The 18126-nt window shown below is 43.5% G+C and overlaps 1 protein-coding gene across 2 annotated transcripts in view; it reads right to left on the bottom strand.

The window, feature by feature from the left end:
* The window catches only part of SLC38A1 (solute carrier family 38 member 1), a 40098-nt gene extending 21972 nt beyond the window's left edge, over window positions 1-18126 (bottom strand). The window contains exons 1-4 of one of the 2 annotated variants that reach the window (XM_081211702.1): window positions 17807-18126; window positions 8496-8690; window positions 3870-3945; window positions 2355-2470 (exon numbers count right to left, since the gene is read on the bottom strand). In XM_081211702.1, coding sequence (XP_081067828.1) covers window positions 2355-2470; window positions 3870-3945; window positions 8496-8614 — 311 coding nt within the window. In that variant the 5' untranslated portion in view covers window positions 8615-8690; window positions 17807-18126. Of the gene's footprint in view, window positions 1-2354; window positions 2471-3869; window positions 3946-8495; window positions 8691-17806 lie in introns of those variants that run through there. The other variant, XM_081211703.1, reaches the window with a different exon arrangement.

The raw sequence follows: 18126 nt of genomic DNA, 5'->3' as shown, positions 1-18126 counted from the left end.
TATATTTTGCTCCAGAAAAGAATTCTCAAATGATGAGTTGGGACCTACCAATGACCAAAGGCAAACATTATGGATGGCTTGCCAAAATGCATCTAATAAGCATTCATTATTGGGAAATGTTAAAACGGCTATAATGTTTTCCCCACCCTCTCTGGCAGAATTGAATGAAATTTGCATAGTAGTCCATTATGAGGAGATGCAACCTGCCAAATACTGGGACAGCAGCAGCAGCGGTTTTTCCACAAGGACAGCTTTGGGGGTGTAAAAAAAAGAAAAAGGATTAACTTAATCTCCTCTAGTGTTTTGTGGGCAACTGGTTGGAAAATTGCAGCCAGAAGAGAGAAAGGAGTGCCAAATTGGGACAGATTGGTCCAGTGTTTTTTGTGCTAAGCACCTTGAAAGTTGATTTGATGGTAGAGGTAAGGAGCACTGGTATGGAAGAGTCTGGGGAAAACAATTCCCTCTGGTTACAAGCTTGACCTATCAGCCTCCTCCCTCTCCCCACCCTTGCACTGCTCCACCCATCCCTCCCCAAGTATTTTCCTTATATAGTAAGCCAGGCATAGGCAAACATTGGCCCTCCAGATGTTTTGAGACTTCAATTCCCATCATCCCTGACCACTGGTCCTGTTAGCTAGGGATGATGGGAGTTGTAGTCCCAAAACATCTGGCCAGCTGAGTTTGGCTATGCCTGTAGTAAGCTCATAATCATGAGTTTCACTTCTTTAAATCCTTTTGGGGGGGCTTGCAAATCACCAATGTTTGTTGGATTTTTTGAGGGGTTGGAAACTGTGCTTCAACTCTAGACAACTTTTATCCCAGTTCACCTCGGACAAGCTCAGAATTTCTCAGAGGCATCCCATTCAGCTTGGGATTTGTTTGAATCTGCTGCACATCCCTAGGTATAGGTCAAAGTCTAGTATAGAAAGTCTAGTATGAGAGCCAGCGTGGTGTAGTGGTTAAGAGCAGTAGACTTGTAATCTGGTGAACTTCGCTCCTCCACATGCAGCTGCTGGGTGACCTTGGGCTAGTCACACTTCTCTGAAGTCTCTCAGCCCCACTCACCTCACAGAGTGTTTGTTGTGGGGGAGGGAGGGAAAGGAGAATGTTAGCTGCTTTGAGACTCCTTCGAGTAGTGATAAAGTGGGATATCAAATCCAAAATCCAAACTCTTCTAGTATAGATTAATAGATACTGAACAAAGATAAAATCCTATTATTTATAATGTTTAAGAAATGTTTGGTTCAGACACTTTCTAAAGGCACTAAATTCAGGAACCTGATGTTTCTCATGGAGAAACTTAAATGTAGAACCCTCCACAAATAACACTTGCAGGTTGAGTCTAACCCACTGGATCCAATGGGACTTGCTTTCAAGAAAGTATGTTAGGAATTGAAGCCTCTGTTGTTCATAGCATTAAAACATTTTTGCACCAACCTACTACATGTTTTAATTCAAAACATTATTATGGGGTATAATTTCACTGGCTCAGAACGAGAACTATTTCTTTGAAATGTGCTAGTTTTCAATGCTGTGATTTTAATATATGATCACCTAAATACAATTTCATAAAGATAGGTAACTGGGGTGGCTTACTCAAGATAAGGTGAAGGTAAAGGGACCCCTGACCACTAGGTCCAGTCGTGACCGACTCTGGGGTTGTGGCGCTCATCTCGCTTTATTGGCTGAGGGAGCTGGCGTACAACTTCCAGTTCATGTGGCCAGCATGACTAAGCCGCTTCTGGTGAACCAGAGCAGCGCACGGAACTGCTAGGCTTTTGAACTGCTAGGTTGGCAGGAGCAGGGAATGAGCAACGGGAGCTCACCCCGTTGCGGGGATTCGAACCGCTGACCTTCTTATCGGCATTCCTAGGCTCTGTGGTTTAACCCACAGTGCTACCCGCGTCCCTTACTCAAGAGTAGATCCATTGAAATTAATGAACATGTCAGGGCCATTAATTTTGATAGGTCTGCTCTGAGTAAAACTTATTTGAACATCACCCCCAGAAATCAGATAAGAATAGTGGCATTTAATAGTGCATTTGTTCTCTGAGAGATGCTTTAGCCTTAGGAAAAAGTGCCATTGCTTGGGATTCTATGCAATCTTCTGCCTTACTCCTACAGAAATAAATCTGAAGGTGAAAAAGAAGAAACTAGACTCCAGTGTGTTGGGCTGCCTGAATGCTAAACAGCTGCCTTTTAAGTTGTATGTGAATTGCACACTTATTTTTAATAGATTATTTTATTTATTAAAACAGCATACAAATGGAGTATGAACATCAACACTCGCTCCAAATTGATGTCTGTGTCAAAGTGAAAATTTACCCAAGGCCTTTTGCATGTTGATGACTTACGTAAAGAGCAGGATTCCTGTGTTAGCCAACGCAAAGGCAAGACCTAATATTCCACTGCCCATAATGGCATTGCTGAGATTGAAGACAGACATTCCCAACGAAGTCGTGCCTGGAATCTGTACAGGTTGAATTAAAAGAAAAGAAAAGAATAAAACTTCCTATGGTTTGCAGCATATTTGAAAAGCATCCTATGCTTTTTTCTGAATATACTTTCTCATCCCGACCCTTTCCCTTCAGTCAGATAATTTGATTATTTGCCCACTTGGGAACAGTGGCAAGAGGTGAATTATTAGTAACTGAAAAGCCACGAAAGTAACTGAGAGAACATAGGATGATACCCAACCAAGTCATACATTCAGTAGATGCATTGAAATCAAATAGACTGAATATCACCCGTAATTTCACACAGAGGCCCCAGGAACCTGCCATTCGTGCAAGATGTTCTAACTGAACTCTTCTAGAAAAGGGAAAACTCTCTTGGGAGGACTTATGCTCAGGAAAGGCCTTAGAGGCATTGCCTACTGCCTGGGATTGCTCGTTGGCCTGTTGGACCTCCTCCTCGGCAAAGCCCCATCTACCATGTTCCACCCCTTTCCAAAGCTTTCCCCCTCCGGGATGTCCAGAGGCTTCCAAGGGCTGTAGGCCCCAAAAGCCAAAAGAAAATGGATGCTGGAAGAAGGGAAAGGAGAGATCTATGTAGCCAGAAGGAAACGAAAAAGCAGCAGATGGGGGAGAGAAAAGAGGATCCCGGAAAGACAAACAAATGAAGACAAAGGAAAATTCCTTCCTAAATGGTGTTCCTGCCTGAAGCTGCCGACAAGAGCAACATACGGTGGAGCTGGCAGGAAGCTGAGCTGGTGAAGGGGTTGCCCAGCCCACCAGGTATACCCTCATTAAAGTCTTGACTTCCTGCCAGTGGAGAGATGGGTGGTGACGTCCCACACAGGCCTTCCTCCAGGACAAGAGAACTCTGTACTTACAGAGACCTCTTCTAGCAAGGAGCTTAATCATTCACTTCAGTGGAACTCAAAAGAGTTTGGTGTGGTGTAGCAGTAAAATGTTGGGACTAGGAACATGAAGACCCAGGTTCAAGCCCTGACTTAGCCACATGAAGCTAACTGGGTGATCTTGGGTCACTCAATATCTTTTAGGTTAACCTACCTCACAGGGTAGTTATGAGGATAACATTCGAGGTTGGGGAGAATTGCGCACACTGCCTTAAGCTCTTTAGAAGGGAGAATATCAATGTAATAAATAAAATGTGGGTGAGCTGTTCCACAAACTGACGTGAACAGCAAACCTCTTGTTTGCAAAGGAGAGCTGTGTGCACCTCACAGCTCCCACTGTAGGACAGGGGTAGCAGACATGTTTCCCTCCAGATGTTGCTAGACTTCATCTCCCAACGGCCCCAGATAGAATGGCTGGTGCTCGAGGATTATGGGAGTTGTAGTCCAACAGCTTTTGGAGGGCATCAGGCTGGCTCTTTGTGCAAGGAGGGCAAGGAGGGTAACCTACATATTCATCACATTTCTTCTTTTCCAAGTGGCTGTTGGTTAGACTTCTTCTGCTCTCGCGGTCTGAAATAAATTTACTGAAAAAGAACAAACAGGATTTTCTTTAGCGTTACAGCATACACAGGAGGAACATACGTTAGTGCTATTATTGAGCTGTAGCCGTTATGGAGTTGGTGTGTATTGTTTTAATTAAGCTAGCTAGAACCCAGTTGTACAAGAAGGTTGGGCCATAAGGAAATGAATCATACAGATAACGACATGGATTGGTACACACACAAAAGAAAAGACACACAAAAAGGGATAGGCATGAATGATTAAGTCTGGGAAGTATATACGTACAGAGCCAGATTCAGCTCTCCTATAAACTGCCATAAGGAAGGAAGGCTATTTTAGATTGCTGCAGGGATTTTAAAACTATTAAAACAGTAATCTGCTGGGTAATTTTAGATTCTGGCTTCAATTGTCTTGTGGGGGCTTCTCTCTTTGAATAGTGGCATTTCAATAATGCAGCAACCCAGCCCAGCTCTGTTTGGGGGGTCTTCTTGCTCAATTTGCTGAATGACACCCCAGGCATCTGCCCTGAGGTCCTACCCTGAGGGCGCCACTGCTTTTACACTAATTTACAGAGGACAGCTCTACTGAATGCCCTTAGCCATATAGCTGGACAGAGCCTCCATTTTCAAAGGTGGTATTACCAAAGGTCTATCAAGTCCAGGATCCTGTTTCACCAGAGTGGTCAGTCAGATGCTTGCAAGAAGACCATAACGAGGGCAAACATAGATGGAAGAAACCCTTGGGATAGACCATGAATTCCATGTTCACCTGCTTGCTAATGCAGTTCATTGTGCTTGTGAACCAAGGCTAGCTACAGCTGGAAATCAAATGCTGGATGAGATGGGGTTTCAGTGTGATCCAGTTATAGGCATTAAAAATACATTTGTGGACTGCACTGTAAATCTTGTTTTTCATTATTTAAAAAATTTATTTATACTTTTATACTGAATATATTTCTGTAATGTTAGGGTGCTTGCCACCAGGATTTATGTTGCTCATGCCATACATATTTGGCGTTTGATCCAGCTAAGTACATGGGATTTACTAACTCAAGTCTCACTGATTTTATGGATCTTCTCTAAGCATGGTCAAATCTGGATCCAGTCCTTGAGAACAGAGAACAGAGAACAGAGAACAAAGACATATAAGCTCCATTTATTTCAATGGAAGAATGTGAAGCACAAGTTTCACTACTCTACTGAAATTAGTTGGACTTAAAGGCTGCAATTCTATGTGCACTAAGCTCAGCAGGACTTATCTCTAAGTACAGTATATACTTGAGTATAAGCCGACCCAAATATAAGCTAAGGAAACCTCTTCTCAATGGATAAAGAGGATGCTGGTGCTATCTATTTCCAGCAGCGATGACAACAGAACACAGGTGCTTCCCATCTCCCCCAAAGGGCCTCTCTACCCCACTGGTTCGCCCAGCCTTCGGTCTGAAAACATTTGACACACACATATCAAAGGGCTTGAGTTCAAGCTCCCTCAAAGCTCCGTGGGAGATTTGCATTCAGTTCTCGGAGGAGGGGAGGCACCCACACAGCAAGAAAGACGCAGCCCAGGGCTTGCAGCCCAGGGAGCCAAAAGCAAACCAGGCCCCTTCTTCCTGCTGATCCTGAGGTACGTCTTCAGCCTCCAAGGTGCCCAGGTATGGTGGGAAGTGTCAGGGCGGCCAAGGTGTGGGAAGCGGGGTGGGGGGTGGGGTGCGCGGCCTCACCTATGGAAATGCATAGGCAGGAAGCTGAGGTCGAGGATCTGCAGCCAGCGCAACACCGTCCGGGGCAGCCCCATGTGCCTCGGGCTGGTGGAGTAGGATATGAGGAGAGACAGCTTCCCTTCACGAGCTCCTTCTAGAACCATAAGGGCAGTTGCCCCGGCAACCGCCACCGCCACCGCCGCTCTGTCTGGTTTTTTGTTTTTTAAAGGAGCACTGCCCCACATGCGTTGGAATACCTGGGCTTCTTTAAGTGTTTGAACACGCGCAACTTTGCCGCTGTCAGCGGTGGCGAAGGAGGAGGATGAAGGAGCAGCCCAAAAGGGCGGCTTGTTCCTCCTCTGCCACCGCTGATGGTGGCAAAGGTGGCGGAGGAGGAATTAGCAGCTGAAAGGGCTCCTTTCGGGCCACTCGTCCCTCCGCCGCCGCCTCTGCCGCTTGCAAGAGCAGGCATAGGAGCCCGGTTGGGAGAGGCACAGCACAGCGCAGCGCCTCTCCCAACCGCGGCTTCTGTGCCTGCCCTTCCGAGAGGCGGGTGGCAGGACCAGTGGCAAGAAAGGGCTCCTTTCTCTCCGCTCGTCCCTCTGCCGCCGCCTGCCTCCCTCGAGTATAAGCCGAGGGGGGCTTTTTCAGCATAAAAAATATGCTGAAAAAGTCGGCTTATACTCGAGTATATACAGTAGCTATGCATGTGTGACAAGTTTAACTGGCCCATATTAAACACCATGGCCTCCATGCAATTAAATCTGAAAACAATGGAGTTTTAATTACTCACAGCTAACTTCTTCCATTAGTTTCAATAAAACTTATAGGGTTATTCCTTCATCAAACAGTCTTTAGGATTGCACAGCGAAGTTACGTTCCTGTACATAGCTACTCAGAAGCAATCAGGCCACTGTGTTTAATCAGCCTTACTCCCAGGGAAGTATACATAGGATTGCAGCCTCAGTTATCATGAACTTTTGCTGGATTGGGGCCAGAAAATATATGAATAAGCAACTTGAACTAATGAAAACATTACAGTTTAAAATATTGTGTTCTTCAGATTGCTTAAAACATGGCATTTCATGAAATTTGATACATTTTGATTTCTTATTCTACATTTCTCCCTCTAAAGCAATTTAGCAAAGATACTGCTTTCACACAGTTTATATTAGGTGCACATTTGAGATCTGGGGTTACAGCAGTGAGCAAAGCGTTTCTTTCTTTCTTATTTGCTAGAATAAGCTAGCAACATTTGTAACAGTTAATCAAGCCATTAAAACAGCAAGGCATGGTAAAAATGTATGTGTGTATATTGAAAACAGAGCTTTTATCCTGACTCAAAATGGACCTGGGAAGCATTTGACCTATTTAGCTCTTAGCCTGCTTGCCTCAAACGTAATAAACAGCTCAAGACCTCCTGGGACTGTAGCACTTCAGAATGCAGGTGGAGAAATACATGCTGAATGCTCTACCCTTTGTGTATGTCTGTATATGTAAACACATACAGGCTATACAGTGCAAAGAAAACAAAACTAGCTCTGCTAAGAGAAGCCTGGTCTATAACCTTTCTTTCTCATATGCTGGTTTTCTATGAGCTGAGCAGCTGCTTCTTTTGAGCAGTGGTAGGGTTTGGGTTCAGTCTTATTTGTAGCGTGGTTTACAAAAATACTGGAACAATTAAAATGTACATACAAAATATGCATACGCAATTAAGCTAAAGGCCACAACGTTGCAAAAACAGCATCAAACAGGCAGTAGGATTGAAACTGTATCTAAAAAGCTTGGGGAAATTAGAATCATATTTGCCTGGGTGGCACTAAAAGGGCAATAAAATAGGAGTCAGGCAAAGATCTCTGGAGAGAGGACTCCACAAGTAAGAGGGTCCTCTCCACGGTAACTACTCACCACACCTAAAATGACGGGGGTGGGGGGGAATGCTCCACTGAAGTTCTTAATGTACAGATAGTCACATACCAAGACAGGAGGTTCTTTATAACTTGGTCCAAAGCTGTGAAGGGCTTTGAAAGACAAAACCAGTGCTATGAATTAAGCAACACTCTCACCCATGTTCTGAAGAGGCGCAGTCCCAGGAGTTTTTTGCATGGTCTTCGTGAACATGTATACGGGGTCCAAGTAATTTTGCTTTAGAACAAGAGATGGTACAATGTGCTGTCGAAAGCAGGTGGTTTATCCTTGATGTAGCATTCTTCCATCAAGTTGGCCTACATGAGATTTTTTGGACTTTCAAGCACGTTCATTTAAGAATGCATGCTGCACCAAGTTCAGCAGCAGAAAAACTGGTGCTTGGTGCAATATGCAATAATATGCAATAATAAATAATCTTGCTTGAAGATGCCCAAATCTCAGTGTAAACCAAATTAATGAAGAATCCTGCACAACACGGAAGTTTACTCTTTTACGTATGCCTCAAACCTAAGAAAAATGGATCATCTGAACCATGTTTTAGTTTGGAACCAATTTGGCCACTATTTTGGCTACTGAAAAGTAGTCAAAGACCCAGAGACATCTAAGATAGTGTGTAATGCTAATCCCAAATGTTGAATGTTGTTGCCTTTTCTTTTTCCTTTGTGCTGTGCTTTGGATGACCAGGCTGAGTTGTGGGGTTGGTTGGTTACAAAGCACTCTATACATTTGTATTAAATATGCCAACATTTAAAGGTTGAATAAATTGGTACACTATGTTTTTACTGCCAATGCCCAACAGAGGCTGGGTATGAAATTCAAATCACATTCTCAAATGGAACATGACTCAGTAATGAATCATTCATGAGCTGTGTTTCAAGTCAGAAACACTGTTTTTAAACAGTGTGTTTTCACATGGTAAATCTGGGGCAGTGGAAAACTACTCACCTATTCATCTGGCCATTTTCTACTTCTGTGAAATCATTGGAGTCATTGCTGATGTTATCATCCTCAGGAACTGTCATATTCTGCATCTCAGTTAATTCTAGGCCTGCTTTGAAAGGCATCTTGATTTAGTGAACTTATTCTGAAGCCTGCTTGGTCTTTAGAGATCAGTAGCACCTGTAATGTGAGCCTGAAACCCTGCAAAAAGAAAAGAAAAGAAAAAGTTCAAAGTCAGAATAAGAAAATAAACAATAACCTCTCAAGTCTCTCTCTCTCTCTCTCTCTCTCTCTCTCTCTCACACACACACACACACACACACACATAACTTGGTGCTAGGACTTTCTCTAGGACTGGTGATCTGAATGCTCTAAATGGCATTTGTATATTTCTACCATCAGTATATAATTGTTGACAGACAAATAGCAGCCTGAGAACTTTGAGAAAGATTAAGAGAGATTCTTCCTCCCCATCTAGATGTATTTAATTTTGCACAATGTATAATCAAGGTTGTCATTCGGCATGCAAAGTGATCTACTCCCATGTGTACATACTTTGAGAGAAATGCGAAATTATGAAATTAAATATTACTGCAGGTTGTATGAGGTGAAAAAACTTTATTAATGCTTGCACTCTTAACAACTAATGATTACATTTACACCATGCCCTTTTTGTGGCAGCTGCCATGCTTCTCTCCCACATGTCCTCCTCCTCAAAATAACTCTCTTCGGTTGAGAGATAAGAGACTGTTTCAAGGCCACCTGGTAAGATTTATGGCCGTGTGGGAATTTTAACCCATGTCTCTCCAGTCCCAATACAACAAATGCAGTTCCTCTGGATGCAGCTGCACATGTAACACCAACATGCTTTTTCCTGGACTGCACCTGCTGTTTAATGTCAATAGGGCAGGGCCACCATTTACTCTACAGACCTGGAGTGGTGCCAGGCTGCATATTAGCATAGACAAAAATCCTATGTAAATAATCCTTTAAACAGAGACAATTGTGCAGGGGGAAGGTAAGGAGATAAAAATCCCATCAACAGTGTAAAGCAGGGGTGGCGAACCTTATTTGGCCGAAGGGCCACATTAATCCTTGACCAAACATCCAGTGGTCACATGTCAGAAGTGGGTGTGGCCATTCCTGCCCCCCCCCCCACAAACACACAGTCACCTCTTAGATGATCCATGCAGACCAGCAAAGAAGAGGAGCTATATTGGAGGTTCGTTTTGATGACTCTCATTAAGTGGATTGCAACTCACCAAGCTGAGTAGCAGCTATGTGTGACAGTCCGCTGGGGTATCGCTGCCTGCCAGGTAATGTAAGAACAGGGGGACTGCCTAGTAGCTGGCAGGTTACAATATCTGTCTGAGGATTACATTTGACTTAGCTGGTGAATGCTTTAGGCCTGTTTTATAATTTCCAGATAATGAAAGTTTGGGTGGATAAGTCATGGACTTTGGAGAAGAACAAACTCAGGACGAAAGGGAGAAACAAACTAAGAGGAAGGCACATTTCGTAAATCCTCACCGTGATCAACTCCCACCTGGAAACCTATGTCCCCACTGTGTCAGGACGTGTGGATCCAGAATTGGCCTCCACAGTCACTTACGGACACACTATATTCATGGGAGACAATCTTACTTGGCTATGACTGATTGGCAAAGAAGAAAGAAAGAAGTAGTAGTAGTAATAATGATGGCAGCAACTATTGTACAGTTAAAATGTGCCATTGAACTAATTAGTGATAATACTATTAGCGAGCATCACTTATTAAATGTTCATCTTATCTTTGTCTGGCTGTGGAAAATGTGATGAGAAAAAAACTGATTTATAAGGCTGTTAAAAGTGTAAGGACATGAATTTGGGAGGTGTTATTTATTTATTGCATTTATATTCCACCTTTTCTCCAAGAGGCTCAGAGTGGTGTATGTGGTTCTCCCCTCCCCATTTTATCCCCACAACTCTATGAAGTACGTAAGTTAGGCTGAGAGACAGTGATTGGCCCAAGGTCACCCTGTGAGCTTCATGGCAGTGTGGGAATTTGAACCCTGGTCTCACAGGTCCTAGTCCAGCACTCTAGTGGTGAGCCAGTGTGGTGTAGTGGTTAAGAGCGGTAGTCTCGTAATCTGGGGAACCGGGTTCGCGTCTCCGCTCCTCCACATGCAGCTGCTGGGTGACCTTGGGCCAGTCACACTTCTTTGAAGTCTCTCAGCCCCACTCACCTCACAGAGTGTTTGTTGTGGGGGAGGAAGGGAAAGGAGAATGTTAGCCGCTTTGAGACTCCTGAAGGGGAGTGAAAGGCGGGATATCAAATCCAAACTCTTCTTCTTCTTCTTCTCTAACCGGTACCCTACACTGACCCTTATGGGGTCTCTTAAAATCACTTTCTTTAAAAAAAAGGGGGGGAGACTTTCAGCCTCCATTCCTTTGGACTGTTTCCACCTGAGTTCAGGTAGATTTTAAAGCTGGGCTCTTTAGAGGGTACTAGCTTCAGCCATAGAAGTCAACAATTTGCTTACAGGCTGAAATTGGATTCCTCTTTCTGTTCATAGGCAGGCTGATCTTGCTAGAGGCTCATTTATGTGCCTAAGAGATGCCTTTCGACCTAGAGCTCTAGTTTCACATAAACTGCTTCCTTTATGTAAAGACTGCCATGTGATATCTTTTGTGTTCCCTCCTCTCCCTATCCTTACCTTTGAAAAGAAGAGGACGAGGACCAGGGAGACCGACTATGGGATTATGAGCATAAGATATTAAGTTCCACAGCAACTCTACAAACTGGCCCCTTTCAAACAAAACACATGTCAAGAACTAGAAAGGAAGTAAGTTATCACAGGTGATAATTTCTAGAAGATAAAGTTCAGCAACAGGAAAAAGATTTTTTAAAAAACACAGTTGCTTGTAACACACTGAATGTAACAGGCAGGCTCAATAAGGAATGTTATATATAACCCGCTTTTTAAAAAGAAAGAAAAGGAGGGAAGTCTTCAAATGGGTTGTGATCTCATAACATGGATGTAAGTAAGTGAAAGCTTATTACAACTGTTTAACCATCTAAGTACTTCTGCTCTGAGTGGATTATATTATCCTTTTCTTTAAGGGAAAGAAAGCTTCACTGAGGAAATAGCAAACATATTCAGAAATAAATCCAGCACTGACTCTTTCGGCACTTCTATTTCTTTGTAGGCCTCTTCCTCAGATATATAAATGATTAGCTTATATATCTGAGTTTCTAACACTGCCTTGAACATGCTCTAACTCTAATTGCCATTGGAGAAGTATGGATGAGGGGGAAGAGTCTGAATATCTTTGCCCCCCCAAAAAAAGCTTAACAAGTTTTGTGTCCAAATTTGAAATATTTAAATATGGCAACCCTAAATTAGGCATATTAATGATTCCATTATTACGCTACTGATCATTGTTAGAAACTCAAGAGGTATAAGGTAAAAAAGGTATAGGATCCCTGACCGTTAAGTCCGGTCGCAAACAACTCTGGGGTTGCGGCGCTCATCTCGTTTTACTGGCTGAGGGAGCCGACGTTTGTCTGCAGACAGTTTTTCCGGGCCATGTGGCCAGCATGACAAAGCCACTTCTGGTGAACCAGAGCAGTGTACGGAAACGCCATTTACCTTCCCGCCGGAGAGGTACCTATTTATCTACTTGCACTTTGACGTGCTTTCGAACTGCTAGGTTGGCAGGAGCTGGAACTGAGCAATGGAAGCTCACCCCGTCGTGGGGATTCGAACCGCCGACCTTCCGATTGGCAAGCCCTAGGCTCAGTGGTTTAGACCACAGTGCTGCTAGGTGCCAAATGGCTCCATAAACCAAGGTTACAGTCGCCAAAACGGAATGTTGCCATTTGGGGGCAAGATGGCTCTAAAGTCTTATTTTCCAAATGGTGGACTGCCTGTGATTGATTATCAGTAAGTTCAGATGACAACCTTGAACTGGGTTAAGAACTTTTGAGAACTTAAATAAGAAAAGCCACTTTATCCAGGGACTGTCCACATATCTATTGGCCTGTTCCGACCTCTTTTTCTTAACGGTGACACAGATCATTCATAATGTAGGAAAATTCTTCGCAACAATGAGCAGAACAGTGGGGTGGGGTAAATGAAGACAAGCTATGGCAATTAACTATAACATTGTTTACTGCTTGCTCCTGCTCAGGCTGCACAGAAAAAGCATTTTGGTTCCTGAAATTCATTCTGATTGTGCAGATAACATACAACGAATAGAAATTCTGCAGGATGTGGTATTAGTGTGTGAAAACAGTCACGTTCCAAAGATCCCCAGGCATGCACTTCCAGATGGTGGAGATGTCAGACGCTATCCTGGTGCCCAGGCAGCTTCCCTTGGTTGCAAGTGACCAATAGCAGGGTGCAAAATGTGCTTGGCTAATTTTGAACACTGCCACTGATGAATCACCTATTAGCCATACTGCATATATGCAGAAAGGGTATGTTTTCTAAGTTTGAAAAGGACTGAGAAACAGCAAAGAGAATTTTCTGATAGGTGTGGGCTTTCATTTTGCACCGATAGGGTATACTGAATGTGTAAAAGTCAAAGGCCTGGCCTGCTACTGCAACCCTACTTCTCCCACCCACCCCCGGGCCACACACGCATGCTCTGTTTGGAGACATAAACAGGATGTTCTATTCAACTGTTTTAAAAAAAGAGAGAGTTCCAACAAACCACACTGCACATGTTCAGAAACTGGTTTCCTACTACCAGGTTGATAAAAAGATCAGGAATCATTAAACTCTAATCTGACTGTTCTCGCTGCATTTAGCTTTGGGCAAATCCCATGCACCATCAAGGGGAGAAAATGCAAATCGATTCAAGTGCATAGTTCTCCTTTGCAACTTCTCTTTGCCAGGCTTGGGAAAGGGACAGATTGAACTCAAAAATATATGATGTTGCTAATTTTTCTAACCTCTGGGAAAAAACCCTTCTCTGTCAGCCAAACACAGAAGAAGCCTTTGGTGTGCTTATTAAGCACTCTGTGCTAACACCAAGCCCAACTCCATACTGAACCATGAAGTTGTACTCCTGCGAGTAAGAGTCTTCTGTGACTGTTTATCCATCTTGTCCCCAACACCAATTTGAAGCTCAAGGAAAAAGCGAGAGTGAGAAGGGTTTGCCTGCTGTTGGGACAGGGTCTTCAGTGTACCCAATCAGGCATGGAGACCTCAACCAAGGAACAAGAATCATCAGTAGTGCTCCCTGCATATATTTGCTGCATTTCTGAATACCTTTTTTATTGTATGTGCAGAGATTTAATAACTTTGATGCATAGAGCATGCTTGCCATAGAAGACTATAAATCTGCATGCATGAGTCTGGATCACAATCACTCACAGTCATATGTACATCACCGAATGAGCAGTGGTGGCGTAAAGTTCCCCACAAATTAAACAAACATAAATGCAACACTGGCCGCTTGTCAACAGTAAAGGTGAACTATTTGCTTTGCTTGTTGACTGGAGAGATGAGTAGCCAGTCCATGAGAGGTGCCCTCTGAGACCTGTGGGACCTAAGTCTGCTGCCCCAGGTAGGTCTGTTGCTCCTAAATTCATCCCTGTGCTGATAACAAAGCATAACCATGAGAAACCACTGTGATTACACATGCCAGCATGCAGCTACAAACTAAAACAAATTGCTGTGCTATATCAAATCAACACACCAGTAACAGTGCAGTCCTATGCATGACTACTCAGAAGTAGTCCAACTGAGTTTAGCAGGCTTTACACCCAGGAAACTGGCTACAGAATTACAGCCTAATGTTTAAAATAGAATGGGGGGAGGGGGGCCAGGTGCAAGCATGGGGTGGGGAGATCACAAAGGCAGAACAGACATATTTAAAAGCAATTAATTCTGCACTGGTTGTTGGAAGTGTACTGAATATTATGTATATTCATGTTCATTAACATCTTCTTTATCAGCTCACATGCGATTTCTCTGATCCCGTTCTCGTTTTTTGCAAAATGGACATATTTTATTATTATTTTATTCTGAAAGGAGCATTATACCAACTAGCCAGCAATGATTTGCATGTGGTAGCTGACAAAAAATATAAATATATTTTTTAAAAAATATCAAAACGTTTAAAACACATAGTGTAAACAAATATAAAACCCTCACATCACCTCAAAATGTAAAGCCAATTCAGGCTTGAGAAGAGCTACTGTAAAGAAGGTCAGATACCCAAACAAACTGTGTTTCATTCAAGTCTCTTAAAATACATTATTAAGATCATCATGTAGGATATTAAAATTCTTCCATAATGCTAGGACTTTAGACCGCATGCACCTCTAGCTCATTGGCCTCCTAAATTCTATTCATTCTTTGATTCAGAACATTAAATATATAGACTGAAGGGCTATTTATACAGCATAGAGTCAACTGAAGATTGCTTTAAATATATTTTTTCTTGCCCAATTTGTGGTTTAAAGCCCACATTTATTTAGGCCTGAACTATTAAGAGTGAGAGAAAATGATAGCAAAAAGAGGATATTAATATGCCCTCATCATTCTTATGTCTGATCACAAAAAATGTAGTGTGAGAAGGGAGAAATCATGTTGTGGAATGGTGGAGACTTGAGAACCACATTGTGGATTGGCATGTTCTTCTCTGTACGTACACAAATGTCTTTGTTTTTAAATAGATGAGATAAACTATGTGGCATCAAGTAGCGTTATGAAAATTACCCTTCCGTTCTAAGAAAAGCATGTTGGTGGATTTCTGGTGGTGGATTTCAACTGAACAGCCACTTCCCATCCACTACTTCATTATCAAAGTTCAGTTTTCAGTGTTAGCAAGCTGATGTAAAGTTTAGTGGCTAAGCCCCTCTCCCAAAGAGTCCAACGGGACATCTTTAAGAGCATTTTATTATATTTATACCTTGCCTTCCTTTCACCAAAGATCTTCAGGCGGGATAGATATGAGTAATGGAGCAGTTAAGTAGGTTTAGACTCTGGGTTTCATTGTGTTGCAGGTGGTGGGGGTGATCTTTAGAAGGTATTTCAGAATCTGGTAAGCCTGGCTTACTACATCTGCAGATGCAGGGGCTGTTCTGGAATTTGAACCCTGGTCTCTTGCAGGTCATAGTCCAACACTATCTAACCACTGCAACACAAGAATAAATATAAATAATAAATTCAGCATTCTTTTTGAAATGAATCAGGCAGGGAAAGGTGAAATCCACCATAAAAGATGCAACTATTTTCAAGGATAAAAGAGGCCTGACTAAAATGGCAATAAAAGGAGCAGACGGAGGCCAGTGGGAGGCAGGATAATCAAATGATAATCTGGCATGTTTAAGCAGGCTGAAGACAACGATGCCAATAATCATAATATTAATAGACTAAATCCAGCACAGAATTGGGACTCCACCGATTTCAGCAAGTTTAACTCTGTCTTGAAATTAAGCTAATAATACTAATGAGTATGGTGGTTATAGGGGGTGCTACATAATGTTTAGTCACACTCAAAGCAGACCCACTGTAACCAATGGACCTACTGTAGGAATTCATATGACATCACCCAGTATTTCTGCATTTACAATCTTTACTCCCCACCCTGCCCATGGAGGCAATCAGTGATAGCAACAGGTTGTATGACAACTCTGCTTTGTGAACAAATGGCTTATGGCAGAAAGGACACTGATGGTGTGTGATAAAAAAAAGCAAAGGCACTAACCACAAAAGAGGGAGAGAAGAATAGAACAGAGAAAAAGCCTCTCTAGGAGAGAAACCAAGACTTGGAAAAGATGTCAGCTCTATACAGATGCAGGCTAGAACCAGGTCTGCATTCCTAGCATAACCTTGAACTTCTCAGTGAAGCAGTTACTTATTTGAACAAATTATAAACCGGTTAACTTCCAGTCTCCAAGTGATGCACAAGGACTACAATACAGCCAAGTGACGTAAGAAATTGATAATTAATTCCAAAGTAATCTGTAGCATCCCTCTTGAATACCCAGCAGAGCCCTACCGAATCAGTCAGAGCAGAGTAGCAGCATTTTCATTTTGTACAGATGATTGTTATCCAAAAGGCACAAAAATGTTCCAGTGGAGCTTTAAAGGGGTGGAGTGCAGTGGGGTGAAACTACTGGATCTTTTTAAAAAAGGGCAAATTTCAATTTCCTGTGAAAGCAACAACATGCAAGATTTAGACCTGAGTGGGCCACAAGCAAGGTTGGGACAAAGTCTTTTTCTGGTGAAAAGGGCCAATGCAGTGAAGCATTAATAAATACATCCACGGCAAATGTACCTAAGCAGCTGACAAGTTAACTGCCTTAAAAAAGAGAAGGAGGAAGATCAGTGACAATATGTTCCATTCAAAAAAATCCCGCATGTCATTTTTTTTAAAAAAAGTGTCCCTCTTTTGGTTTCGGTCCACCAACATCCCTATTTTTGGCATTCAAGAGTATCAGCTTTAGCTTGCCAGCAATTCAGAAACCCAATTCCATTTCTTTAATAAATAAATAAATAAATAAACCGGGGGGAGGGGCTTCTGGAAGAAAGGAAGGGACCATTTCAGGTGGAACCTTTTGCAAAGTGAGGAGGACAAAGACGAATTTCACTCTCCCTGCTCGCTCCCCTTCTTTTCCCATGTCAACGTTGCCAGCCGTCAAATCAGTTTCTTTTTATTAGGACTACATTCTAGTAACGTGGTTTGTGCCTCAGCCTGAACAGTGACCTAGGTCTGCTAAAACTGTTTCATTAGGGTCTCATTTAGCGTATGTATGTATGTATGTATGTATGTATATGTATATATGTGTGTGTGTGTGTGTGTGTTTACGGTGGGTGCCCCCCCCTCAGAGAGGTGGAAATAAGTGCGGCGCATGAGTCACACGCATTCGCTTCCTACGCGCCTTTTTCCCTCCACCCATAATGGAGAAAGAAAAGAGAGACCAAAACGTGCGGGTCTTTTTCGCAGCGCGGGAGAAGAATGCCTGCCAGCCCGAGAAGCGAAGGCGGGAAGAAAGGGGGCTGGCTGGGGTGGAGGTGAGGGTCTCTCCTCACTAGCAGACCCGACAAGAAGCAGCGGGGGCCCCCTCGCCATGCGGCTACACGCGGCTCCCGGGCCGCGGCGAGGCGCCTCTTCTCGCCATTTCCGAGAGCCTTTCCCTCAGGCGCCCAGGAGCCCCCGACCTCTTTGGCCAAAAGCACCTACGCCCAACATGCGCCAGCTAGAAAGCCGCTCTCTCCTGTCGCCGGCCATGTGTCCTTCCGAGGGTGAACGGCTGAGATGAGGGAGGGGACATACGAGGCTACCTCTCTGCGACCCCCCCTCCCCAAACTCCGTACCTGTTACTGCGGCCGGTCCCTCCTTTTCTCCCCTCCGTCTTCACGAAAAAAGAAGCCCAAGCTGAGGTGTTTCTTCTCCCGCGCCCCGCCTTCGGGGGGGGGGTCTCTCCTTTGTTAGAAGAGCTGGCTCTCTCTCGCTCGCTCTCGGGCTCTTGTCGACCCGTTGCGAAGAAGGGGTGACGTTTCGGGAGCTCAGAGGAAGAGAATGTTCCTCCTTTTTAATTTAAAATTTAATTTTTAAAGCCCAGCGGTTGTTTCTGAGGCGGCGTGGCGAAGCGCTAGACGGAATGAATGGAAGATGCCAAACGACCTTCAAGGGG

This window comes from Podarcis bocagei (assembly GCF_964188305.1).
Source record: "Podarcis bocagei genome assembly, chromosome: 10".
NCBI lineage: Eukaryota > Metazoa > Chordata > Lepidosauria > Squamata > Lacertidae > Podarcis > Podarcis bocagei.
The sequence above is the reverse complement of the archived record's forward strand: the minus strand, read 5'-3'. Positions and strand labels throughout refer to the sequence as shown.